Consider the following 27,714-nt stretch of genomic DNA (forward strand, 5'->3'; position numbering starts at 1 on the left):
AAATATTTTTTATAGCGAAGGATTCATAATCCCTTCTGCTTTTTATAGTTATCCGCGAAATCGAATTCGTGACCCTTCCGTTGAAAGTGAAGGATCATCTCATAAAAGATTTTTAGTGGTAACAAAACCTACGTTAATCCTGTCTGGTGACAAATCATTTAATATAATTGAGGTTTATTTTCCACTACAACATTTTGAGAGATTGTCCAGTAGTTGAGGAAGGTCAATGAGAACTATTAATCAAGCCGAACCCTACCGAAATCGTTTTGCACATTTATTGACTTCCAACGGATTCAATTAAACGAGAATTGAATACTGAAGTTGTATGTTTTTCATCAACTCGTTTCATGTTTTTTCCGCTGACAAAGGTCCCCGGCCTGTCAATTGTATTTATTTTTGCAGAAAAAGCGGCTATTGAAAGAGCAGCGACTGCCCTTAGTTCGCTTCGATTCGGGCTGTATACTAAGTTTGTTTTTCGCTGTAATTGGACCCATAGGTAAGGTGTATGTTTTCAGTGAGTGCTCAAATTCTAAACTATTGAAACATCTCAAGTTTTACAGAATGTCTTGGCACGCAAGCAAATATACGAAAACATGACTAATAATGTTAGTATCCAACGAGAGGTACATCGTTTTGTAATCAAATTAACCCCTTTAAAGTTTCGTTAGGATAAAATCCCAGGTGACATACAAACTTTTAATTGGGAACAATTTTCATACTACCGCTCCTCTTTTGCTTTAAACCTCACGCACTGATTATTTCATTTCCCCATAGCGCCTTTTCATTATTAGTTCATAATTGGTAACGTTCACTATGAAGGAGCTCTCCCGCAAATTTGCCCCGTTTTTCATAGGCCGTTCTGTCACAATAATTAGGTAGCGAACTGTACAACATAACACGCACAGCTGCCTTGAAACGCCAAAGGCTTTAAAACTTAATTAAAGCTAAATGGTCTTCTCTCACATTGAAGCCTGCATTTTTTTGTTTATAAATTTCAGCAACGGGCGCAGCCACTTTAATTTATTGCTACAAAATCGAGAATTAAGCTTTCATTTTTATGGAAGACTTACCTACTAGAAAAGTTCAAACAGTATTAACTGTAATTAAATTCTTTCAATCAGCCCTGAATGAGTTTCGGGTGGTTTCCAAAATAGAACTTGCGCATGTAGTAGTTTCCTTGGCAAAATTTCTGTTTAACTTTGTCAATTTTAAACTTTTGTCTTCAAACCGCTTTGAACTAAATCGTAGTTAGTACCGATGAGCTTTCTAAGTATACAAAGCAAACTTTATGTAACTTTTAATTAGGTTTTGCGGTGCTTCTTCCTTGCGTAACTAGTGTGTATAACGAAGCCTAGATTAATGTATGTGATGTAGCGAATTAAATTATTGTATTTACTCTCTGATTATTGAAGTTGCAGACTTGTGGCTTTTAGTATATAACACTCCGTCTTGTGGAGTTTATTATATTCTACTTCCTTGTACGTGTACCTTAACCAAGACTAGTGTGCCAAATCGTCCACTATTTTTTAAGACAGGAATCTCTAAAATATTTTTAAAAATCCTCTGAAGAGTGTATTGATCGTTGGTTGGAGGATACTTCACGAATGTCTGTTGAGGCGAGCATTTGCAAAACCTTTCGTAAGAGCTTCGGGAAATGAAAAATACCTAGTAGCCTCTGCGTAATCATTAGGGGGGGGGGGGGGTATATCAAAAAAATTGTTGTTTGTACATTGAAAATCTACAATTTAGTGAGAATATAATTTTTAAGTGAAGTCGTTCTTCTTATGTAAAAAGTACGAGGTAATGCAAGAATTTAGGGGTGGACTACCATTGCTGAAGTATCTTCCTTATGTACTGTGTAATGCGATTCCAATTTAGAATGATGGAGACATCATTCTCTTAAATGTCGTTTAACATAAATGGGTTTTCTAGTTTTCTTTATGTGACAAGTACCACTCAATGCAAGTCTAATTTAGGGACTACTAACTAATAATTGTTGAAGAACTTATTTACACAAGGTGTACTTTAACTATCGGCATTTAAATTATTGAAAAACACCTTCATTCATTTTTAAATGAAGTCGTCTTTTTTATACAAAGGGTAAGTAATCCAAATTTAATTTAGAGATGGTCGGCTAATATTTTTTAAGTATTTAATTGACTCATGATTTACAAATCTTCCCTTAAATATCGCCAGTAAAATTGGTACACGAATTCTCAACTTGGATAGAGATAATTTTTTAATGAGAGATAATGCAAGTCTACGTTAGAGGTTGTCGACCAACCACTTTTGAAGTGTATATTATACAGGGTCGCTATTACAGAAGGAACCAAAGCTAGGTATAGGCATGAAAACTAGAACGCTTCCATTTGAAATTATTTCAAATATTTTGAGGCAGAGCTGGGCAGTATTCGATTTTGTAAATACTTTTTAGTATTCAAATCCTTTAAAGTATTCAAATACTTTGTAATTAAATACTTTTATGGAAGCAGTATTTGTATTTGTAACTCAAATACTTTCACAAATATTTAGTATTCGAATACTTCGGAAAAACCTTCCTTTTTTACCAAAAATCGACTACTCCAAAATTTCTCGGGAAAACACTTTTTCTTATTAATTTTGGTGCGTAGAATCCGAAACAATTCGTACTTGTTCGATCAGACTTCTCAATCAAAAGTTATGGACTAGAAACCAATGTCGAAAAAAATTCAAAGGGCTGTAACTTTTGAACTAGTGGTCCAATCTTGGAACTGTTTGAAATTATGGATTCTACAGGCCACATTCTATAAGAAAATTTTTTTTCCGGGTCGATCTGAGACAATTTTTTTCTTCGGGCCTCAAAAAAAGGCAGTGTATAACCTTCCTTTTTTACCAAAAATCGACTGCACCAAAATTTCTCTTTTTCTTATTAATTTTGGTGCGTAGAATCCAAAACAATTCGTACTTTTTCGATCAGACTTCTCAATCAAAAGTTATAGACTAGAAACCATTGTCGAAAAAAATTCAAAGGGCTGTAACTTTTGACTAGTAGTCCAATCTTGGAACTGTTTGAAATTATGGATTCTACAGGCCACATTCTATAAATCGGGTCGATCTGAGACAATTTTTTTTTCGGGCCTCAAAAAAAGGCAGTGTATAACCTTCCTTTTTTATCAAAAATCGACTGCACCAAAATTTCTCGGGAAAACACTTTTTCTTATTAATTTTGGTGCGTAGAATCCAAAACAATTCGTTCTTTTTCGATTAAACCTCTCAATATAAAGTTATGGACAAAAACCAAATTTCGAAAGAAAATTCAAAGGGCTGTAGCTCCTAGTAGCCCAATCTTCAAACTGTTTTAAATTATGGATTCTACGGGTCAAATTCTATAAGAAAATGTAATTTCCCGGTCGATCTCAGACATTTTTTACGGCCTCAAAAAAAGGCAGTACTTTTAAGTTATTCAAATATTTGAGAACATTAGAAATGTTTGGGGAAAGTTTCCATTGTTACAGAATCAAATATAAAAATCCGATACAACTGAATACCGAAGGATCCTGGAGTGAAACTTTTTGACTCGATAGTCTACGTAACTTAAAAACAATAGGGACCTTTCTTATTTCCTTAAGACCATGTGTACCAATTTTCAAAGCGATCGCACGTTTCTAAACAAACTATCATGCACACGGACAAACGGATGGTCAAAAATGGATCTGTTCCAAAATCGCTAGGATTAATTTCAGAAAGGCGTACGTATCATGTACACGACGTACGATCGCTTTGAAAACTGGTACACGTATTCTTAAGGATATAACTGGTATAAGAAAGGTCCTGGTAGGTACCTCCTATATAATAATATAATAATAATAATACGCTTTTACTCCCCTTAAATTTGTATATAACAATAGAAATATAAAAAAAGCTAACCCCATACAAAGTATAACTTGATTTTTTAAGTAGTATTAAGACTTTTATCTAGTATACTATTTTAAATTTTTAATGTATTTGAGTGACAAGTATTTGAACACTTTTTACTGTATTCGAATACTTTTCAAAGTAAGTTAATGAAATACTTTTCAATGTATTCGAATACTTTTTATAGTATTCGAATACCTTTGATAGTATTAGAATACTTTTGAAAGTAGGTATTCGAATACTTATGAAAGTATTCGAATACATTCTAAAGTATTTGAATACTTATTTTTTTAAGTTTTGATTCCTTTTCAATGTATCTGTATCTAGTATTCGCTTTTGCTGGACGTAAAAGTATTTAGTATTCAAATACCTTTGATTTGTGTAAAGTATTTACTGTTTAGTATTCAAATACTTTTTGGAAGTATTCTGCCCAGCTCTGTTTTGAGGTTAAAGAAACTGTTTTTTGTCACATGATTTTTTAGTGCGACCGCCATCTTCAATTTTTTTAATGGCCACATAGTGATTTTTTCTCTTTCTTACTACCTGTATACTGTTAAATTAGAAGATAGTACAGAAAAATTAGAAAATCCTTGTCATACGCATTGCTACACTTTAAATTTAGAGACCTTTAAACTAACAGAACGTGAAAAATTAACAAAAAAAAGCAATAAGCAGGTGTTTAGTAAATGTCAGAAATACAGTACATATGGTTCTTTCCTTGCAAATATTTTATTTCGTGAATAATCAATTTTAATTTTGTGAATTATGGATCATTTGACAGTTTTTTCTTCATTATTTCGACGAGGGTGGCCATCCCACCCAATTAACGTTACAGAATTAGTATATTTATTTATATCGCGCTCCTGGACTAGTAAATTGGAGGTTAGGTCACGAATGAACTTTAACAGTAAAGAAATATCCCACGCAGCGAACTTATTCTCGAATATTCGTAGAACCATTTTTTCACTTAGAAAGAATATTTCGCAGCAGCTGTTTGATATTCACTTCCTACACGTCATGTGAAGATACCAACGATTTTTGTTCAAAATTATTCCCCCGAAATGGATCTTCTTTAAGAGACTTGCAGATAACAGTACCTATATATACAAACGCAAACAGTTACTGTTGCCTTTCACAACTATATCTTTTACATGATGGACGAAAAGGGACCAGCCATTGAATAAACACGTTTTTGTTTTACTGAATAATAATACACATATAAACGTTATCTGATGGAAAAATCAACGCGCTCTTTCATATCTAAACTTGCCAACCCCAATTTTCAAATATCACGTCTTTCTAGTAGATTCGTATCGAGTTTGTTTAATAATTAATTATGTATGTCGTGTATGAGGAAAGAGCTTCTAAAGATTAAAAATACCACTAAAGATTCCTTAAAATTTAATTCGTTGGGCAACTAATTTGATATCCTTTGATTCTTTCGTTTTTCAACTGCAGAACAAAGCAATTTTGGATTAGAAAATTTAAAGTTTCTGCTACGTACCTACCGAATCACTTTTAACTTCAATTGCGTTGATTTTTCAGAAATATTTTACCGCTTTTTGCTTTCAAATGATTCTACTAGCAATATTTTGAGTTCTCAGGGGGTGTAAAGCCCTTGATCCCCTTTGTGAGCACCTCTGGCTGTGAGCTCTAAAGATTTGGTATTGTTAACTACAAAATAAGGAATCGTTTGAACAATACGTGTACTTAAAAAACCAAGCAATGAAAAGGGGGGGAGCATGATTATAGCTTAGGACGTTACGAGGGGTAACATGTAGTGGCATGTTAAGGGCTCAAGCCCTTCCAAGGAGTTACAAGTCAGCCCTTCTGCAGACTTTCAAACTTTCAAAAGCTACTGAAATTGAAATTGAATCTTATTGTCCAGATCTAGCACCAAGTGACTATTTTCTGTTGTCGAATCTCAAAAAAACACTAAGGAGGACAAAATTTAGGGACAGTGCCAAGCTTATAGCAGCTGTTAAGGGCCATTTTGCGGCAAAACCAGAGAATTTTATTATACTTGATTAAAGACGTTATTGAAAATGTGTTATAATCTTTTGTACGTTCATACCTACTCCGGAAATATGAAAACGACCCCTCGTATCTTCAGCTTTTGATATTATCGAAATTTGTTGCTTGAATTATTGGTCCAGATCTGAACGGCTAATTCTGTAGAACATCTTTTAACATAATGGGCGCCGTTGTATTTATCTAGAGCCCCAGCCACATTTGTAGTTGAAAGCTCGAAGTACTCTCCCTATAAATGTCGCCAATTAAATTTGCAAACACAATTTAATTATCCCAAACGAGCTTGCTACATGCGTAATTACATAATTTATCGAAACACAGTTATATGGGGAACAATGAATCTAAATCCGAATTAATACCAAATCGTCGAACACGTAATGCGAACAACAAACTTTACGAACGGGATTACTTAGCAAACTATTTTCGACTTACTAGTTTGGATTTATATGTAATGTACCTATGTCTCTAGCGTTGGTAGAATTGGATTTTGAAACGTGGGGCTGTAGAGATATACCCGTGGTATTAATGTAATGTATGCGCAGAAATTATAATTAGAATTTTGCTAGTGATATCTAACTGAGCCACGCTGTGAAAATTAATACACATGAGAGTTTATATAATAAAGCGACGCCGAAAATTATATGTTGTGATATAAATGTCACCTTTATACTAAGTATTATGTAGCCCCAACTAATATCGTGTTGTATAATATTAATCCAATTTTGATTAATTTTCCCTAACGAAATTTCGCTGTTCGTACGGGAGCGATAAAGTTTAACTGCACGGAAATCTCTACTTAACTACAAGATTCATAATTTGTCAAAAATCCTGTAGCATGTAAATCGTCACCATTTGCTCGCGCCCGATCATGCTCTTGGTGCGATTTCTAGTGTACAGAAGTATACAAAATAAATGGAGTACGAAGAAAAATAATAAAAGTGACCGATGCAAACTGTAGTTTCCGAAATTTGGGAGATTACCGATACTGTTTAAGTGGAAATGAACCGTATTCGGTAAGGGCGATAGGTACCGCATTTTTGAAATTAATGTTAAATTCTGGATACACCACGTTGTAAATCTTTGATTACGTCTATATACCTTTTTACTTTTATTTTCAGGCCTACTTTATGCCAAGAAATTTTAGTTTCTATGACAGAGGCAGACCAGACTATTTCTTGTGGCCTGTCACTTTACGGCCACACCTGCCACTTTTCCGGCCGCACTGCTAAATGTTTATAATGACTCCTGTCATCACTGACAGATTGACATTAATCAAAATTGAAATTTTATCTTAAAATACGATTTAGGGTAAAATTTTATACAAAACTCGTCAGTAAAATGGCATTACTTGACTCGGAAATTAAAGTACTCGTCCCCATAGGCGCCTTGTACTTCAATATTTCCTCGCCAGTAATGGACCATTTTTTCCTGACTTTTATGTAAATTACTATATTATATAATGCAATTTTGATGAACAACTGTACGTCTCTTTGTCTCTAACATTTATTTAAGATTTTGCCTGGTAATGAAATTAACGGCAGTAAACGACAACAAACTAAAGAATTGAAAAATACACTGAACTGTTTGTCACATAAGCTTTGATTTACGGTCGCCTATTACTTATTTCACCTTTTCAGACTAAACAGTCAGTTATTGCACTTTGGGGCAGGTAATTTCCCTACAAGCTGAGTTACTTTTTACATAAGAAACCTTAACTTCCCTGCAAGTTGCGAATAAGTGTAACAATTTTACTAGCGATATTTAAGGGATGAATTTGTGTAAATCATAATATTTCTAAAATAATTGGTTGATTACTTCTAAATTAAACTTGCATTGCGTCGTACACCTTGCATATTAAGGGAAACGAATTCCTTAAAAATTATTTCACTGCGAGGGGAAAATGCCTGTCAAAATTTTGCTGGCGATACTTAACGGTTGATTTATGTAAATCACGATTCAATTAATAATAATAATATGAACTAAAGTGTCACTTTTTCTGCGCGACGCGGGACAAAAAGTGACAGTACACCCTGCAATGTCAAACATTATTTAACAACTAATACAATTATATGTACATGTTGGTTCTTGCACACTTTATACCGTTTTCCTATCTCTTTTGGAACGTGGGAAGCAGTAGTTTTCCCATACTTGTTCTGCAGAGTTTTAAACCATCATTTCTGCGCCGTAGTTTTGAACAAAAATCTTTAAACTGACATTTATTATTACATGGTCACAATTTGACATGACAAAGTATACCTACTTATTGATCCTACAATCAAACCATTTAACATTGAAATTGCTGTAGCGCAATAGGTCCAGGAGTACAAAAAATAGTATATACCACAGGACTAAAGTGCGTCCTAATCCATCGGGTCAAAAGGTGGAAGGATTTTAAAAATTTCAGTGAATCTGAAAAAGTCGACAAAAAGAGTTCAAAAATCAATGCTCAACTATTGCCATGAAATTCAAAAACGCTAAAAAAAATGTTAATTGGTTGCATGTACAGGGTGGTACAAATTGAACACTTTCTTTTGTAACACCATTTATTTTAAGACATAGGAGATTTTAAAGAGAAAATCACTGGCGCAAACAGAATTCAGATGTCTCTAATCTTTGGCCGCTAGGGGGCGGGTCTCAAAATTAGTCGATTTCTTTAATACTCCATAACTTTCTTTTTATTAAACTTAATTGAATTTAGTAAAATCTTTTTTATGTAGAATCAATCGTGATGCACAGTTTTTATACAGAGTGTTTGCTTTTGTTAAACGAAACTAAACTAAATTTTTTCATACGGACCACCCTGCGGTATGTATTTTGGAGTCTTTGAAAGGAGCGTATTAATTCCTGTTATATTTATATTAAATATTATTTGCAATATTACCTTTTATACATTAAAATATTGTTATTGCAGACATCTAGGTTTCCATGCCGAACAAAAGACGGCAGAATTATTTAAAACGGCAAGTTCTTGGTTAGCTGTATTATTCATTTATATATTATATTACTTGTTTATTTTATTCACATATGTTGTCACGTTTTTTGTATTTTTTTGTGTTATTTGAAATCAAACATATTCGGAAATAATCAAGATAATCAAGAAATTGCCATTTTAAACATTCCTGCCATCTATTGGTCCCCATAGAAACCTAGATGTCTGCAATACATAATTTTTAATGTATAATAGTATATTATTCCATGAGCATGTAATGGTGGCTCATTCATTCGAATGAGTAATTGGTTCATGCAATGAAACTTGGGAGGTCCACATACTTATAACGGGATCGAGTTGATAGAACAGTATCAGCTAAAATTGCAATGTCTTAAATTTAGATAAAGATAAATATAAAAAAGTTTCTCCTTTTCTGTAATTATTGACAAAGCATATTTTTTTAGACATTATTGTTTGTAGACTATACCATCCTGTAAAGCCTTTTCAGTGACTAAAAGTTCCGTGGAAATTAATCCGAGGTGCTTAAATTAAAAAAAAATAGATTCTGTGTAAAATTTTTATGGGTTCTTCAGAGAAAGCGCTTTTTCTGAAATTCGTTGTGGATTCTTCGGGTGTACTTCAGTTTTTCCGACAATTTGGATAGGTTTTTCAAAGATTTTCAAAATTTCGCCATAAACGTTTCAAAGATTTTAGATATTCTTTAGATGATTTTTAAAATTCTGTTGTGATTTTCTACACCATAAAAAATCTAGAGAAATTTTTGCAGATTGCCGTTAAAAGTCCCACCAAAAAATTTGAAGTTGAAAGGATGAACCAAAAAGTATGATGGGAAACAGTGGTAATCAGTTTTTCTGCATTTATGGCGGCAGTATTGATCAACTTCTTCAACCCATATTTAAGAAATCGGTCCTTATACACTCAGAAAGCATTTATTTCGATCACTCCGCTAAGGAGGCTTAAAAAGTTTTTGATAAATAAATCCATAGCTCTCACGATCCAACCGTTTAATATATAGACATGAAAATTAGGATGCCTCCATTTATTTCACATATTTTGTCTACTCCGTGGACTAAATCAACGTGTTTTGTCATTCATTTAAGGGACTAAAGTGTCACTTTTTCTCCGCGACGCGGGACAGAAAGTGACAGTTGTACACCCTGAAATGTCAAACATAATTTGGTTACCTTTATAATATGTACATTTTGGTTCTTTGGTTCTTACACTGTTTTATTATTAATGCTCAACTATCGCGAACTGTTGCCATGAAATTCAAAAAAGCTCAAAAAGGGTTAATTAGTTGTATGTACAGGGTGGTACAAATTGGACACTTTCTTTTGTAAACGCCATTTATTTTAAGACATACAAAAAAATGGACATAGATGTCTGGAGATTCTAAATAGAAAATCACTGGCGCAAACAGAATTCAGATGTCTCTAATCTTTGGCCGCTAGGGGGCGTGTCTCGAAATTATTTCTTTTTATTAAAGATAATTGATTGTGGTAAAATCTTTTTTATGTAGAATCAATCGTGATGAACAGTTTTTATACAGAGTGTTTCTTTTTTTAAACGAAACTAAACAACATTTGTTCATACGGACCACCCTACGGTATGTATTTTGGAGTCTTTCAAAGGAGCGTATAAATTCCTATTGCCTTATTTTATACATTAAAATATTGTTAGGAAACCTAGATGTCTGCAATACAAAGTTTTTAATGTATTAAATGCATTATTGCAGATAATAATATTGTGGGAGAAATGCAGCAGATCCAAAAAGTCCAACGCGTGTACTTGGCGTTGTAAAATTCGAAATTTTTTGTCCATTTTGTGCTCTTTTCTTTTACGTATGAGACGAATGTCGTGCTCATAGATTGAGTTATTAATTTTTATCAATTTTTTGAAACGTACGCGGGAGGTTTATTTTGCCGCATGGTGTAAATTTTGTGAACTTTTGGTACAGTCCTGTTTTCGCACAAAAATCCCCCAAGAAGAATATAACTTGGTCTGACGGCGAACTTGGCCTATTGGGTTCAATGCTTACCTACTGCAAATTGGTTCATGCAATAAAATTTTGGAGGTCCTCATAGGAGATCTAGTCAAAGAGAACAGCATCAGCTAAAATTGCAATGCCTTAAATTTAGATAACGATAAATATTTAAAAAACAGGTTCTCCTTTTTTGTGATTATAGATCGAGCATGTTTTTTATAAATTTTCTAGAAATTATTGTTCGTAGAATTGATCAGAGATGCTTAATTTAAAAAAAAACTAAGAGATTCTATGTAAAATGTTTATGGATTCTTCAGAGAAAGCGCTTTTTCTGAGATTCTTTGTGGATTCGTCGGGTTTTTCAGAGAATTTGGATAGGCTTTTCGAAGATTTTCAAAATTTCGCCATAAACGTTTCAAAGGTTTCAGACATTCTTTATAAGATTTTTAAAATTCTGTTGTGATTTTTTACGACATTAAAAATCTAGAGGAACATTTTTGCAGATTCACATAAAAAGTCCCACCATAAAATTTGTAGTTGAAATTAAGAACCAAAACGTATTATGACAAACAGTGGTAAACGGTTTTCAATAAATTGCCTTGTAAAGAATCTCCATTGAAGAGCAGCCCAAAGAAAATTGAAAATTTAAAAGCAAGCATCCAAATCCCTTGAACAATTTTGCTTCTACTCCCATATTTTAAGGATGAAGTAAACTTAAGATATGATATTTGAGCTTGTTACCTCCAAAAATAACTGCAGGCTGTTCCTTTATTCCTTAATTCGAAGCAGTAAACGAGTTTGATGAATGCTAAGAGTCCATAAATAGGAAATTGAAAAGTATGAACAAAAAAGATGTAGGGCCATTAAGAATACAAAGCAAATAATTAGTCGAGTAGACTCAAGAATAGGAAGAAACTAACAAACCTGAAGAATTTAAAGAGCATTTTACAAATCCGGAAAATTTAAAACATTAGATAAACGGAAATCTGAGTTGTTCGATAAATCTGATGAACACTATCCCTGAAACAATAATTTTAAGGTGCATGTCTAGACCATATGAACCAATGACAAAGGTTTGGGGGTGTTTAGAAGATTTCCTGGAGAATTATTAGGAACTGCTAGAGGGATAACTGGATGTCTGGAGATATTTTTAAAAATAGATATGCATAGAACTCAAAATGATAAAAACTTAAGAAGTTTTTGATAAATACTTCCGCTTTAATGTTTGTAAAGGAACCATCAACCGTAGTTTCCAGTGGACGCAAGACCAGGTTCTAGATGGGACTCAGCTCCACCTCGCCACTCCCTAGCTACGGCCCTGCACGAATCCTTCAAGGAAGGAAGCAACGCGCAAAAACTTGGAACATGCACATACCTTGTCATTAATAATCGTTTCATTATTCATCAAGATTAAAGGCTGCCGATTTAACAGCAGGAAAATATTATAAGTGGATGTTGAAAGTACTTTCACGGATCGGAAGCGTGTCTACGTTAAATAAAAGTCGAGTTTTAATATTCGATATTTTCAAGCAATTTTGTAGGTTCGTGATGAAATTTCTTTCGCCTCGTCGAAATTAATACATTACATGGAATATAAATTTCGCCCTCTAAGCAGCAGGTGGGTCGAGCAATAAAGTGGAAGTGTCGAAGTAGGCGGCAAAAGGTTGCCTATTTGTGGCGAGAGGAGGCCTCCTCGAGTTTTGCAGGTATTGTACAGATTAAGGGTTAAAAGGCGCAATTTGAATATGGGGAATATTGGGCATTTATTTTCGTAAAGATGCGATTTTCTTTATAATCCGGACGCCCTATTTTGGTGTATTGATTAACAATATATTGAATAACTAATGAAAGCTTCCGAGGAGTACATATCCGTGTTTGAATGTATACTACCTTGTCTTGTATGCGATGCTGTCACTAAATACATACCTACAGTTACGAAGTAGACCTAGGGATTGATCTGTAACTTTAACTGGAATTTTAACATCGGAATAACGAATGCGTACTCGCTTTGTAACTTGTTAGACCTTCGTTATTACTGTAATGCGTAACGCGCCGTTTTTCCGAATAAACTAGTTTTTTTCTAACAAAACACAGTCGCTAGATTACGATCTTAAAACACATAAACTAATAATTTATGACGTGGAGCATAAACAAAATTCGACCAAAAATTAAACTGGAAATCTCATATAGAATATTTCAAAAAATCTTGTTATGGGAGCGATAATAGGGACACACATTCATTTGTAAAAATCAAACCCTTGTTTGTCACCCCCTCCTCATAACAATCTACAACTCAAAAATCTCAAATCGACTTAAAGTTTGAAATTGAATAAGAATGTTTTATGTTCTGAGATTGCTATGATATAGTTATTTACGTTATAAGTCCGGTAGGTTACTGGCCAAACGCATTCCTTTGATGTACTGAAAGTGAATTTGACGCTTCAGAATTAAAAATGGAAAGGTGTCACTCAACTGATATTTTCTATTCGAAATTTCTCATATGAGGGTTGTTGTGGAGCGGAAATGACTCAGAGGGTGCATATTTACGTAGAAATGTATCCTCCTGAAAACCAAAATTGACGTGTTTCACTTTCTTAGAATATAGCATTTCGAATTGTGTCAGGTTCTTGTTTATGGGTTTGTATTTTATTTCGGAATTTCTCCCTTTGTGTTGACAGCAAGTTGTAACTTGCTCACTTTAATGGATCAAGAAACTACAGAATTAAAAATGGAATTTCACTATTGAAACCTTGGTCAAATATTGTTAAATATGTTCTCCCTTTCAATCTGGGGATACAAGGGCGCGTTTCCTTCTACATTTCAATTCCGCACATTCTCGAAACGGGCATTCAATAAAAACCGTTTCTGCAACACTTGAATACCCATTCGCAGATTCGTCCCTAATTCCCCTGATTGGTTCATCCAAAATGCATGCCAAAACCAACAATTTTTGTTTACACGACTAAACTAATGCCGTTTGTGTCAACCGACGTGAAAGCAGATTCGGTCGAGCTCATTTATTTATAGGATAAAAAGGGGCGCGTATTTGCATTTTGGCAAGGATTCGTTTGGGAAAAGCGCGTAAATTTACACATAGTAGGCCGATTTGGGAGGAAACACAGGAATTAGGATTTTATCTCTTCCACGGCTAATTGAAGTCGACGCAATTTACTGCGTCGCGTTACCGTTTGTGACCGATTTCATGCTCACAGAATGGCATTTTCAATTTTATTTTTACTGCATAGGTTATTTTATTGTGTGCTTAAAGCCGCTTTCCGCGGTCTTCAGAAAATCTCCGTAACTAAAGTGCCACTTTAGAAAGATAGCACTGCATTATGTAAAACGTATGCGTCACTCTCTGGACTTACGTTGGTAAGGCACACATGCTTCGAATTTGATTCACTTGAAAGACTAATTGGCCGTTTGGAATCGGTATCCATTTCCTTGAGATCAAAAGATACTTTTATTTATCACCCCCTTGCTACGTGAGATGTCTGTAAAGAGACAACAAATATTTATTGAACAAAAGATACCGTTCCGTTTAACTTGAAGTACGCTTTGAGGCTTTCTTGCGTAAAATATTAAAACGAAATCTGAGCGTGATATCCTTGAGGAAAAATGTGTCTCAGATTTGCATTTGCTTTAATATGTATGAAGGAGCTGGATGGATGCTTTTTGTACATTCGTTCAATAAAGTAAAAGACCACTCGTAATTGCTATTGAACGAGAAAAGGCTCAATTTATATGCATGAAGTCGTAGTTCTTAGAACGTTGGACAAAATTTCCTCCCTTTCAATAAAAACAATAGGGAGTATTAAGGGGAAGGGAAGTTTTACCAATAGTGACGTGCTGTCTAAATATATGCAACCGACCCCAAAAGAAAGCCGTCTATCGAAGGAATAGAGAATTGACTACTTAAAATATAGGGTAGTGTGTAACAGGGGGTCGTACTAAATAGGACGATTTGGTTCCTAATTTACAAATTTGCCAGACTGCTCCAGTTCAAGTAAACTTTTGCTTCAATGTTCCTTTTTTGAAACTTCTTTTAAGTCTTCCCAAAATCTCCTTAGCCGAAACTTTTTCTAAAATTCCTCGAAACCTTCATCCTTAAGTTCCAATAGACATTTCTGTAAAATATTTTCGAGTTCGCTTCCTGAATCTTCCCTGAACCTTCTTCAAAATTTCTTTCAAGTTACCTCGAAGATTCACTTAAATTAAATTTTAAAATTTGCTGTGTCCATCTTATGTATGGAGCTAAAACTTGCGTGAGAGTCCATTAAAGCTTTCAGCAAACTTTCTTGAAACTGCCTCGAGGTTTCTTCAATAGTTCTTTGAAACTCCCTTCTTGCTCACCACAGAGGTATCATCAGTCTTCAGAAAATCTTCAGGAGATTCCCTTGAATCGTATATTATATCATTACATAGAAATGTTAATTCCTTCACTCTTTCTTCCTGAAGACACCTTAATACCTTTACTGGAATTCCATCTCTCCCCGTAGCTTTACCTGATTTCATATCTTTCAATGCATTTTCTACTTCAGTAAACATCATGCTGGCTCCTATATTGTCAGGACAGACTGATGCTTCAGTTTCCAGTTCCAATTGCCTTAGTTTGTCATATGTTTCATAGAGATCTACCCGAGAATCTACCATATTCTCTTTCCATCGACTTTCTTTCTCTTCTTTCGGTACATTTCCATTCCTGCCTTCTACCTCATTGCTACAACCAGATCTTAATGATCCTCGTTAATCCGGTGGTACGCGCCTGTTCTATCAAGATTTTCTATTTGATTACATTGATTTTCCCACCACCTTTTCCTAGCTTCATCAGTTTCTTTTCTTAACTGTTTTAGCCTCCAATATTGTCTTCTTCCTCCTTCAGTATTGATATATTTATACCTTCTTCTCTCTTCCATCTTACTATTTTAACTCCGAAAAATTTCATATTCTTTCATCTTTCTCTGGCACTTCTCAAGGGATATCGTGAAGTCTTTAATGGTTTTCCCTGACCTTCTCCATCCTGACGCCGTTGATTCCGAAGAATTCTTCCGCCTTTGAAGTGATTTCTCACTTCCTGAACAACGGAGTACTCCCTAACCCGCAACCGCTCATCCGCCCTACTAGAGAGTGCAGGGTTGGCTTCTTATACCGCAAGTCCCTCGGTCGTCTTCATTATCAGTGTCAACAGGAGAGAAATTTGCCGATTTTTTACTTTGGTAATTTAAGTAAAACCTCCAGGAATAAGAATCTGAGCGAAAGTCATGGGATCGTGGAGGATCTTGAGAGTGATTTGTTAGAAAACAGTTTGATGGCCTCAAAATTGGTTTACGAATAAATTTGGGGGAAAAGAGGAGGATTTGTTAGGAACTTGACAATTTGAGCGGAACATAAAATGAGAAATTCTAGGATGCACGAGGAGCAACTCGGTGAAATTCTAAAGCACTTAATAGCGAACTTAAAAAATGATATGGTTTAGTACGAAGGGAATTAGCGGAGAATTTGAGAAAAATTTAAGATAACGTGAAAGTGAACTAGAGGTGAAGTGAAAGATGAAGGAGAAAGGGGAAATTTGGGATGAACCTCAACAGTATTTGATACGAAGTTAAAGGGAAATGGAGGGCCTAGTAGAGAATTTGAGAGCCTGAGAGACGTTTATGAAGAAATTTAATAAAGCTCTCTTGTTCAGTGAAGGTTTCCTATTGCCTGGGGTTACCAAATTATCGAAACCAGAACTGACATTATTTTTCACTTGGATAGATTTCCGTCATTGCATTTGAGTTATGATAAAATAAACATTGATATTAGAAACACTTAGAAAATGCGAACCCGATAATAAAAGCTTTCTGAAAAATTTAGATTGTAGAGTGTGCTTTGGGTAAAGAAACTATTAAGTAAAATAACAACAGCGCGGGGTTTCAATATTATTCTTGGATTTCGTTATATAGGAAGATAACCATTTAGTTTACTCACTCAACACCCTTAAGGAAAACCTCCCTCTTGTCCTAACAACCAGCTCGAAAAATATGCTCGAGAGTTTGCTCGTTTGATCTGTTAAATTATTGAAAATGGAAGACGGTTTCTATTAGATGTCAGTTACTACTGTTACTCTACCTGACGGAACCGAACAAGTGTAGGCAATTTGAATCTGTAATTGGTAATTTCGCCTTTAGCCCCATTGATTTCCCCTAGAGTTAATGAACTCATCTTGTTGTAATTAAAGTTATTGAAGGAAATGGTGGGTGGCTCCTTAAGGTAGTTGTATGCAAAGTTAGAGCGTGAAATTTGTTGTATCTTTTCTGGATACTTACTTTATTGCCATTATTTTGCAAATTTGTACATTACTATTTAATTGTCTTCTTCAGATTAGAAAAATCGGGCGATCTAAAGGAGCACGTGTGTGAAATTTCCACAGAAAACTACACCTTCTAATGAGGTGGCGCCGTATACCAAAGTAGGTTACTCTATTCCAGCTAAAAGAAATGAATTTAGGAAATGACAAAAATGCGTATTGCAATAACAGAATGTACGATATCGATCCAAAGCAAACCAATTGCGCATAATTCGCGATTTTGTACTGTAAGGAAAGCAAAAGGTTTCTATATTTCTTGGCCCTAATTGGCCTATGTTCCCAATACGTATGAAAAATGGTTTCCTCGTTTTTCGGTGATCGCAGAATAATTGACGTTTCTTTAAGCGGTTGCAATAAACGACGATGATGCTATTTACAGCATATATCCGGAGCATTTTAGTCCGGCACATATAATATATGCTTCAGTCCGTTGATCCAATTAGCCAATCAGCCAACAGTAAATTTAAGAAATTTAAAAATTTACTTTTTGTTGATTGGCTAAAGGATCACTGATGATTACTAAGGGCAAAATTATCACCTTGCTAAGAATGTCAATATTAAAAATAAAATTTATTGAATAAGTTTTATTTTAGAGCAATTCAAAATGGACGTCAAAACTTCTAATTCCACCAAAGCTTATACTAACGACTATGACTTCTTCAACTTACCAACAACATTACAAAAATTGGTTAAAGAAATTAACATTCTCGCTGTTATTAATCTACATATACAGGGTGAGTTTTTTCCAGGGTCTTTTCCGATGGTTAGTATGGGGATCGTAAACCATAAGACGACACAAAGTCGCTTAAACGGGCAAAGCATTGCAGAATTTTATGTAGATTAAGTTGTCATTTTCGAAAATGCGCTGGCGTTCATTTATTTTCAAAGATATCAAAAAATAGTTTTAACGTTTACCTTTGGTAAATTTTCTCAGCTTTCCGATGGTGCTAAAAATTTCATTTGTTAGTTTCGCATAAATCACATCAACTTTCTTATGGACGCCTTATTGAATATTTTTATGGCATTCGATAGAGAACAAATTACAAAACCAGTGATACTATACACTTAGTATTTCATGTGGGAATCAACTTTGCATTTTTGCCTCAAATTTTACAATGTATTTCTTATGGCAATAATTCCATGGCTGATTGTGATTGAAACCAAAGTCGTTCGTTTACTGTCTCACATAGTCACCATCGACATGGCCATAAGAAATACATTATAAATTTGGAGGAAAAAATACAAGATAGATTCCCAATGAAATACTAATGGTTTAGTATTGCTGATTTTGTAATTATTTTACTATCGAATGATATAAAAATCCAATATGGCGTCCATAAGAAGTAAGAAAGTTGATGTGATTTACTCGAAGCTCAAATTTTGTTTCAGAAAGCTGAGAAAAAATCATTATATTGTTAAAATAATTTTTTGAAATCTTCGAAAATAAATGAGCACCAGCGCATTTTCGAAAATGACATTTTTGGATTTTTTTTACCATAACTTCGTTATTTGTAGGGTTAGAAGAAACTCTGAAAGGGAAACTTAATCTACATAAAGTTCTGCATTTAGCCATTCAGTAATAATACCACATTCGACATCACTAATTGTAAGCTATCTACATATATTGAAGATTTTAACGTAACTGAAACTTGAAACTTTGACATATGCCTGGCGTCGCCGCCTCTCCCAGGATTTAGTCAACTGTCGTGAGGATGCGTCCCTGGTAGACACTATCAGGGACGTTTCTCCACTACTTTGTTGCCATCGCGCTGGGCCGCGACATATGCCAAACAATGTGGTGGATTTTGTGGATTGGGGGGTTGTGGGGGGGGCGGCTAACTGGGTGTTATCCGACCCGAACGGGTACGGCCACAGCTTCGCCACTGGTATTCTGCCTTAGAGGGAACTCTGCTTTCTAGTGATAGCTTCTTCTCCGGGCGTTCATTGGCTTCCGATGTTCCTATCCTTTGGTCTCGTTCCCTTCCCTGTTTTCCCTCGTGTTAGGCTCTCTTTATTGTTGTCCTCTCCCCGCATTACTTTCTGTCCCCTTTTCCTCCTCCCCTTGGCTACTTGTCTTTGTGGCTGATTCTTCCTCCACCTCCAGTATTCTTCTGCTTTCTTTCTTCCTTTGATGTTTGTCTCTGCTATTCTCTTCCCATCTTCCCATGGTAATCCCCGAGACCTCTACCGTTTGGTTTATGGTGGTGTTCCATGTTTGGCAGGGTCGGCCTACCTTCCATTCCGAGGTACATAGAATCTTGGCAGCCCGAATGATGTGGTCTTTGTTCCTCCTGTTGGTATGTCCCCAGTATCTCATCTGCCTCATCTTCAGTCTCCTGGCAAACGTCTTTTCCTCTAATAGTTCTCTTCTCTGCTTTCTTGTGAGGTTGCTGTTTTCTTCAGTATCCTGAGTGCCTTCCACTCCGCCCTCCTCAATGTTCGTCTGTTGCTCTTTGTTGGCGCTGAAGTGTTAATTCCGTATAAGATTGTCGGTGCTACGATCGTGTTGTAAATCATCATTTCAAGCTGTCCGGTACTTTCTTCGCTCGTATGAAGTTCCAGATTCCGTGTGTGATTCTGAATGCGTTGGTTATTCTGTCTTTCACTGCGTTGTGCCTGCTGAGGGTGCTGCTTATGTACATACGTTCCCGTATATTTGATCTTGTGCTTCATGGTTATCTCCTTCCCGGCTATGGTCTTCTCTCCTTCTTTGTACTGGGGGGTGTTGTTTGCTGGCACTCTTGTCATCATGTAGCTCTTTTCGTTGTATGTTTGTAGGTCCACCATTTCCTGGTGTACCTGGTATCCCGATGGCCTGGACGAAGTCCTCAGTGTCTTATAAATTATCCGCGGTTACGAGTAGATCGTCCGCGTACGCCAGTAATGTCGGTAGTTGTAATTGGTCGCCTATGCTAAGGTTCCTCACCACCATCCTTGTTTGTTCTATAGCGTGGTCTAGTGCTATCGCGAAGAGCCTTGGGGAAACGGACATCCTTGTTTGATCCCCCTGGTTTTCTTTTGGTGTTCGGTTTTCTTCCAGAACCATTGTATATTGGTATATATTTTCTGTTTCCCCCTTGTTTCCTCTTTTTATATTTTCTGATGTGCCTATACCATTACATTTCCGTATTCCTCTCCATTGGTCTGAGTTTGGCGATCTCCGCGAACTCGGCGAATTCCTTGATTTCGTGTTGCTCATAGGCTCTGTTTTCTTCTTCCTTGGCTTCCCTTAGCTTCTTCTTTGTTTCAGGTTAGTGTGGGTTTTGGCCCGCTTTCTGTTCGGTCACATGGGCGGTTTCTGTTTCCCTAGTGTTTTCCTTGTTGCTTCTTTGATCGTTTCGCCGATCTTTTTCCATATGGTATCCCATCCCCTTTTTGCTTCTAATCTTTTACCACTGCTTTCGGTACTCCTTTCTTTTCTTCTCCTCTGACAGAAGTTTCACATTCCGCCCATCGGTTTCCCCGTTGTGCTCCTTGTCCTTTCCTTCCTGTTCTCTTCTTCCCCTCCCCCCTCTTTACTTTCCCCTTTACCATTTTGTGGTCCGATCCTACTGTTTTTGCCCATAATGTCTGCTGTGTTCGTGACGCTGATTTCCTTTGATTACATGTAACCATTTTGGACTTGCCGAATATGTTTTCTACCCTCAGTCCATGTAGGTGTACCATGTTCGTAAAGGTCGCTGCCGTTCCCTTCCTCCTATTCACTTCCGTCCAGTCTGCCTAGTTGTGCATTGAAGTCGCCTAGTATGATACCTCGGTTCTTTTCGCACTTTTTGTTGTTGTTTCACTTCGATTTCTGAGTTCCGCCTGCCCTCTTTTGTCCGAGGGGATGTGGCATCCTATGATTGTTAGTCTTCTTATTTTCATCTTGATTTGGGCCATGGATATACTCTTGCTTTTCCTTCAAATTTCTCCGCCTCAATGCATCGGTGCTTCTTGATTACGATTTCCGCAACCCTGCTGGTTCTCTCCTTCTTCCCTCCACGTATCCGTCTACGTCTCCTATCAATTGTGGGTAGAAATCTTCCAGGTTTTCCCTGATGTATGCGTTGATTTCTTTTTTAATCATTTGGTTAATTTCCTGTGAGGCTCTGATGTCACTGGCAGTCGCCTCAGTTGGTGCGCAATGGCTCCAAACAGGCAGTCCCCATCCTTATTTATACTGATGCATTCTAGGATGTATTCTTTTGATCGCACTTCTATTTGATCGCTGTTACGAGTACTTGTCTTTAAGGTCTTAATCCTGGTTTGGGTGGTTGGTGCTGTTTATTGATCGCTAAAAGAGATACCTAGGAGAGATAATTTAGTTAAGTTAATTGTTAAGTCACCGAGACGTGCCCCTTCAGTCTATCTTTGACCGCCCCGTATATTCTATTGTGTCTGGGAGACTCTAAACTAAAGGTACTAACGAAAGTAAAAAGCGCAAAAAAACAGGAAAAAAAAGCCGCTGAAATTTGGTAAGAAAGGTTTCCTTTTTTTGTCAATCATGCCTATTAGACCGAAATTTGAGAGCTTAAATATTGTAATTTATGGCTTAGTTTCTTTATATGTCTCCGGTTGACAAGTTTATATTTCCTTTCCCAAGGGTCAATTTGTTCCACCCCGATTCGAAGTAGGTATATTCAATGTAGCTCCCAGTGACTTGCGCCTCTCTATTCTATCTTTTCCCCTTTGTTCACTTTTAAATTAAATTTAGCCTTAATTCTAAGTAAGTGAGTAAGTAAGCAAGTAAGCACTTATCTTAGCTTTACGTTCTTTTTTGTCCTGTTGATTGGAGGTTCCTGCCCTGTCTTCTCACGATTTAATTAGTCTCGCGCGTTATGAATCTTGAGATTAAACTTAAAACTGTAAAAATTCGTAAAATCTCAGCCACTGGACCGATTTCGATGAAATAAGCACTAAACAATTGCAAATTTTGTACGCTACCGACATACATTTTTAAACCTATACAAACACAAAAAACCACTAAAAAAGGCCGGAGCTCGCTCAAAACACGTCCGTTCGCCATGTAAGACGAACTTCTACCCTACATATATTGAAGATTTTAACGTAACTTAAACGATTTTTTTAACGCTTTACCATTTTACTCGTCGTGGATTACATATGAATTATAGTGGTAAATGGTTACTCACTAAAAAATTTCAGAATGTATTCACTTACTAATCAAATATCATAAATGGCAACCGCTACTAACACACTGTAATGCGGCAGCTCGACTGAAAAATAATATTGGGGTGTTTGTCGCTAATGGCTCATCAAATTTTATACATCATCCCCTTCGAAGAAGCAGTGTCATAAATAAGAAAATCTTTAAGTAATAGTGAGAGTACTCAAACACAGGAGTTTGTCAGTTTTCGAAGGAGTAACAAAATAGTAGCCTTTTTTATTTCAAATCAAGCAGGCCAAAATCTCGTTACAACATAAGTAATTCCAAATATATCTTTTTTGTAATCCAAAAATTGTTATTTTATTTAAATAATAATTGTCTAAGGAATAAGTTTTTTAGATTGTTACGTTTGTATGTTTGTTTAATTATTTCGTCATATTGTGTTATTAAATTATTTATTAGTACATATCCAAATTTTACCTTGTCTTTGTCGCCTACAATCCTCTGTAATTTATTATAACTAAACTTATTATTATTAAAAGCTTATTATTACTTCACAAAATTAAGATTTATTTCTCACGTAATACAATAGTTGTATAAAGGTTTTCTAATTTTTCTGTTATTTTTTATTTGCATCCAAAACGAGTTTGAGCGTTGAGAGACAAAAAGGTATTTTAGTGCACCTTTTCGCTCTTGATGTCTGTCTGTCTGTCTGAGGCACAAAGGCCGCGGAACTACATCACTTACAGACTTGGTATTTGCGTCATTCGATCAGAAATTAAAAATTATTTCATGTTTGTATTCTCATTGAAGCATGAAATGTCCATAAGGGCTATTGAACGAAAAAAACAATATTGACTAAGGCTCCATTCTATGTCTTGAGTGTTAAATCTAAACGAATACAAGAATCGAGACTCAACAATTTTTATTTTTTCTATAGGCTATCGATTTCGACTTAAACAGCCATCATCAGCCGAGCGTCAGTTGTGTCTGACAGACAGGCGGTTCTGAACCACGTACGTAGACACTGTGCAATTCAGATGAATAGTTTTTTTCGGGCGTTCCGTTTCGAGCAACGAAAAAGATAGCGACAGTAATAATAATAATTATTATTATTATTATAATCTAGAATATGGCCTGTAGATTCCATAATTTCAAACAGTTCCAAGATTGGGCTACTGGATCAAAAGTTACAGCACTTTGAATTTTCTTTCGAAATTGGTTTTTAGTCCATAACTTTTGATTGAGAAGTCTAATCGAAAAAGTACGAATCCTTTTGGATTCGACGCACCAAAATTAATAAGAAAAAGTGTTTTCCCGAGAAATTTTGGTGTAGTCGATTTTTTGTCAAAAAGGAAGGTTATACACTGCCTTTTTTTGAGGCCCCAAAAAAAAATTGTCTCAGATCGACCGGAAAAAAACATTTTCTCATAGAATATGGCCTGTAGATTCCATAATTTCAAACAGTTCCAAGATTGGGCTACTGGATCAAAAGTTACAGCCCTTTGAATTTTCTTTCGGAATGGTTAAAACTTTTGATTGAAAAGTCTAATCGAAAAAGTGCGATTCGATTTGGATTCTACGCACCAAAATTAATAAGAAAAATTGTTTTGCCGAGAAATTTTGGTGTAGTCGATTTTTGTTAAAAAAGGAAGGTTATACACTGCCTTTTTTTAAGAGCCCAAAAAAAAATTGTCTCACATCGACCGGAAAAAAAACATTTTCTCATAGAATGTGGCCTGTAGAATCCATAATTTCAAACCGTTCCAAGATTGGGCTACTAGATCAAAAGTTACAGCCCTGGTCCATTATTATTTTTTAGAAACTGTGTATAGAACTGTATATGTTTATTAGGTTCGATATTAAGTTCAGGTTAGTTCAGATATAGTGGCCACGAAAATTAAACTATTTAATTTGAATTGATAGAGAAAATCTGTAAACTGAAATTCTTTTGAATTTCCATCAACAAACTTTATAGCCACTTTGTATTTAATTTTGCAATTAATTTTCAGAAAATCAAAGTTTGAAGTCAATTTTCAGAGAAATCAGGACAGGAAAAATTTTCGAGTAAGTTACAGCAAAAAAACATTGTGTTGGAAGCGTGCCGGGGATACTTTTCCTTAAAAATCCCTTCTGCATCTATTTCATTGCCGAATAAGAACATTCTTGACAAACGGTTATTGAATTACAGACAGTAACAACTGCAACAGGCTCTTCAATTAAAAGGAGTACAACCTCCCTTCTTGAAACAAAATTTTGATTTTTTTTAATTAACTCGAGAATTTTTTAGCAAAAAATTATTACTTGACCGACCGACGGCTAGCTTTATGTGGCATTTATCCCTTTTTCTAGTGTCCTGAAATTTGACTTTAATAAGTATTGGGTTTTTCTATGGATTTTCTCGCAAATTCAAACATGTACAGAGAATAAATAGTACCCTATCTACCACGGCCCTGGCAGATGTCAATGTTGGAACAGATATGATCCTCCTTCAGTGGCAATGAATTAGGAAAAGTAGGTGACGAATCTGCCTGGCGGTAACACGAAACTTCTTTGTACTTTCGAATGACACACAATTTCTTGGAACGCTGACTTTTGTGGTGTATCGTTGTATTTTAAAAGTTACGAGCAAACCACGATTTTATTAATACGCTTTCTGTATTGATCAGGTCGTAAAAGTTAGGGCTGTAGACGAGATTTTTTGGCATATGTCACAGTAGTTATGGAAGTATCAGTGTTTCAATAATAAAAAAAATTGCAGACGAGATGTTGCTTCATTTATTTCATGTAATGCAGAGGTTGACGGGAAACATCTCTACCAATTTACTTACGCGTTGGTGAAATAGAAAACTGCCACTCAAACAAAGGTAAAGGTGTGGCAAAACCGACACGCCACTTGAGCGTGTAGCTGCACGTACAAACTGGTAGCAAAATTGAAATTCATTACGCCCCTTACGAAAGCAAAACTTTTGCGCGCCTTCCCTAATTTTAACGTTTTATTCAAACAAAACTTTTTTTGATATTTCAAGCAAGTGAAACATTAATCTTTATTTTCCAAGGTAATTAGCAATTCGTATTAGAGGGAAATGTCATCTACCCCCCCGAAAAGTTTTAATTGTATAATTTAATTTGCGAATGAAAATACAGCTGTTGTAGTAACAACCTCGCTTGTTTTAATTAGGCGAGCGATAGTAATGCCGGGTACTACGAGGGACTTTTGTTTTTCTTCTTGGCCGAAAGTAGCGTGGGGAAATTCGCTTCATTTCCCAGCGTCCGTTTGAAACAAAGCTTGAGGACTGATGTCCACGTTTCGCACGTTGGCGGTTTTGACGCAATTACTACAACTCGTGTTTTAGCTGCAATGATGCGTCGTTTTCCCTTACAAGCGATCAAATAAATTAGTTTTCCTTAAAATATTATCCAGTGGCCTTACACAACAAGCATGCATTTCGGTCTTAAGTTTTCTCAGAACTAACCCTTTAATTTTGCAGATATCTAACGCGGTTTTTTGCATTTGTTGATACCTTTTCATCCGTTTTCTAGGTCAATTACGAAATGACTTTGTAAAAGGGGGTTTTCGTATAAATACAGTAACTTAAAATTAATGTTATTAATATACATTCATTATCCTGAAGTCGTCTTTATCCTTAATACCTTTATTTGTAGAAAGGGGTCCTAGAATATTGAGTGTTTATTTTGCCAAGAAAGATCTCATTTGCCATTCATATTAGAAATTTGTTGGTACATCCCGAAGCAATTTAATAAACGGCGAATTAATTATTTTGAAGGAATAAATAAACAACTGAAACTTTTATTTCGTGCTAATTAAAAATCACCAGTGCCTTTGAGTCAAGTTCGATAGGTATGAAGTGCGTTTTTCTTTTTCAACAAAATTAAATTCTTATTTCTATATTGAGCATCAGCTTCATCCTTCATATAAATATAGTTCGGCAGTCGAGTCGAGTAAACTTTTAATCTCGTGGGACTAAATACGAAATGGGAACTCTTTCCTGGAGAAATAAAAACCCATAAATGATTCAGGCCACGTATTTCGTTATCGCGAGTATCTAAATCTTTTCGACGTCGTTAATATAACGGTTAGTGGCAATTTTATGAATAAGGACGAAGCCATCCCTTAATGGCCTCTCTCCGGTATTTTAATATAATGCGCAATTAAAAATAATCAGATTAACGGTATAAAGTTTGTGCATCTTGGGGAGCCGACTTTTCTAATTTATTCCTCCCGCACAAAAAAAGGGGTTCCTCCTGTGTTCCTTTTTAATATAATATTTCGTGTAGAAAAATTAAGCAAGTGGAAATTTATTTGCCTTCGTTGATGAATAAAAAGTAATTTAATTAAGGTGGAAGAGTGTTTTGAATCAGTAATGTACAAAACTAATTACGCACTTTCGTTGCAGGTGTCCTTTTTCTCTACAAGTCCCGAACTTAGCAATAAGCAGCGATTTGAATATTTCACGCGGACTATCCCGTCGGATCACTATCAAGTAAAAGCAATGGTCGATATTGTTCGGCTAATGGGTTGGAGCTACATATCAATTATTTACGAGGAATCCAACTACGGAATTAAGGTAGAATTTTTGTTTTCAGGAAGTTTTCAAGCCGTACGAATTACATGGAACTCTTGCTTTTAATATACGTAAGCCACTCTAACTCCCAATTTTTGTGTCTATAGAGCTTTGTTGTAGTGGAGCTTAAGTTCAATGTAAATGTTGATACAATTTAATCCACGAGAACAAGACATTAACAACAAAAGCGAATTTTACGTTGCTATAAGCCAGATTAATTTTGCTCTGCGATTGTTGGGGCATTAAAGTAGTCGAGGTCTATTGTAACCGACTCTGGAAATGCGGGAAATGCAAAATACCCCTAATTCGCAAACCAGTATGACATTTGTTTCTTAAACATGCAATTTTGTGTTTAATAATATTATGTATTGAATCTCGTGATCCATTTTTTGTTTATTTTAATCCATTCTAATTATGAGTATCTTGAGAAAGAACATGGTTATTATGGGAATTAAATACGAATTTATTCTTGGTCTCGGTATCACTCTTCTTCTGATTAATTGACATTTCTTTAACAATTTACGCACCTTTCAATGTTTTTTTCAATGTTAAAGCCTACGTTTAAAATACGTTTTTTATTTGTATATATAAACCATAGAGTTCATGTTCTACGTTGATAATATTTATAAACATAAACGTTCTTTTAGCAATAATTTGATAAACGTGTATAACACCACTTTGATTTACCATGCTAGAATATTAGTTTATTTAGTTCCTCCAAAATTCGAATAAAAATTAGGGATATTCTACGTAACAAAATTACGTATTGTTTATATCATCATCTAACGAAACTGGCATAAGAAACGTTGAGAA

General features: G+C 35.5%; 1 protein-coding gene across 1 annotated transcript in view; it reads left to right on the forward strand.

The window, feature by feature from the left end:
- The window catches only part of LOC116176236 (metabotropic glutamate receptor 3-like), a 50,843-nt gene extending 23,801 nt beyond the window's left edge, over nucleotides 1-27,042 (forward strand). Inside the window, exons 3-4 of the mRNA XM_031494719.1 lie at nucleotides 26,734-26,904; nucleotides 27,022-27,042. Of these exons, the coding sequence (XP_031350579.1) occupies nucleotides 26,734-26,904; nucleotides 27,022-27,042 (192 nt within the window). The remainder of the gene's footprint in view (nucleotides 1-26,733; nucleotides 26,905-27,021) is intronic.
- Nucleotides 27,043-27,714: the final 672 nt, after the last annotated feature.

The sequence above is a fragment of the Photinus pyralis genome, unplaced genomic scaffold (genome assembly GCF_008802855.1).
Source record: "Photinus pyralis isolate 1611_PpyrPB1 unplaced genomic scaffold, Ppyr1.3 Ppyr1.4_LG7, whole genome shotgun sequence".
Classification (NCBI taxonomy): domain Eukaryota; kingdom Metazoa; phylum Arthropoda; class Insecta; order Coleoptera; family Lampyridae; genus Photinus; species Photinus pyralis.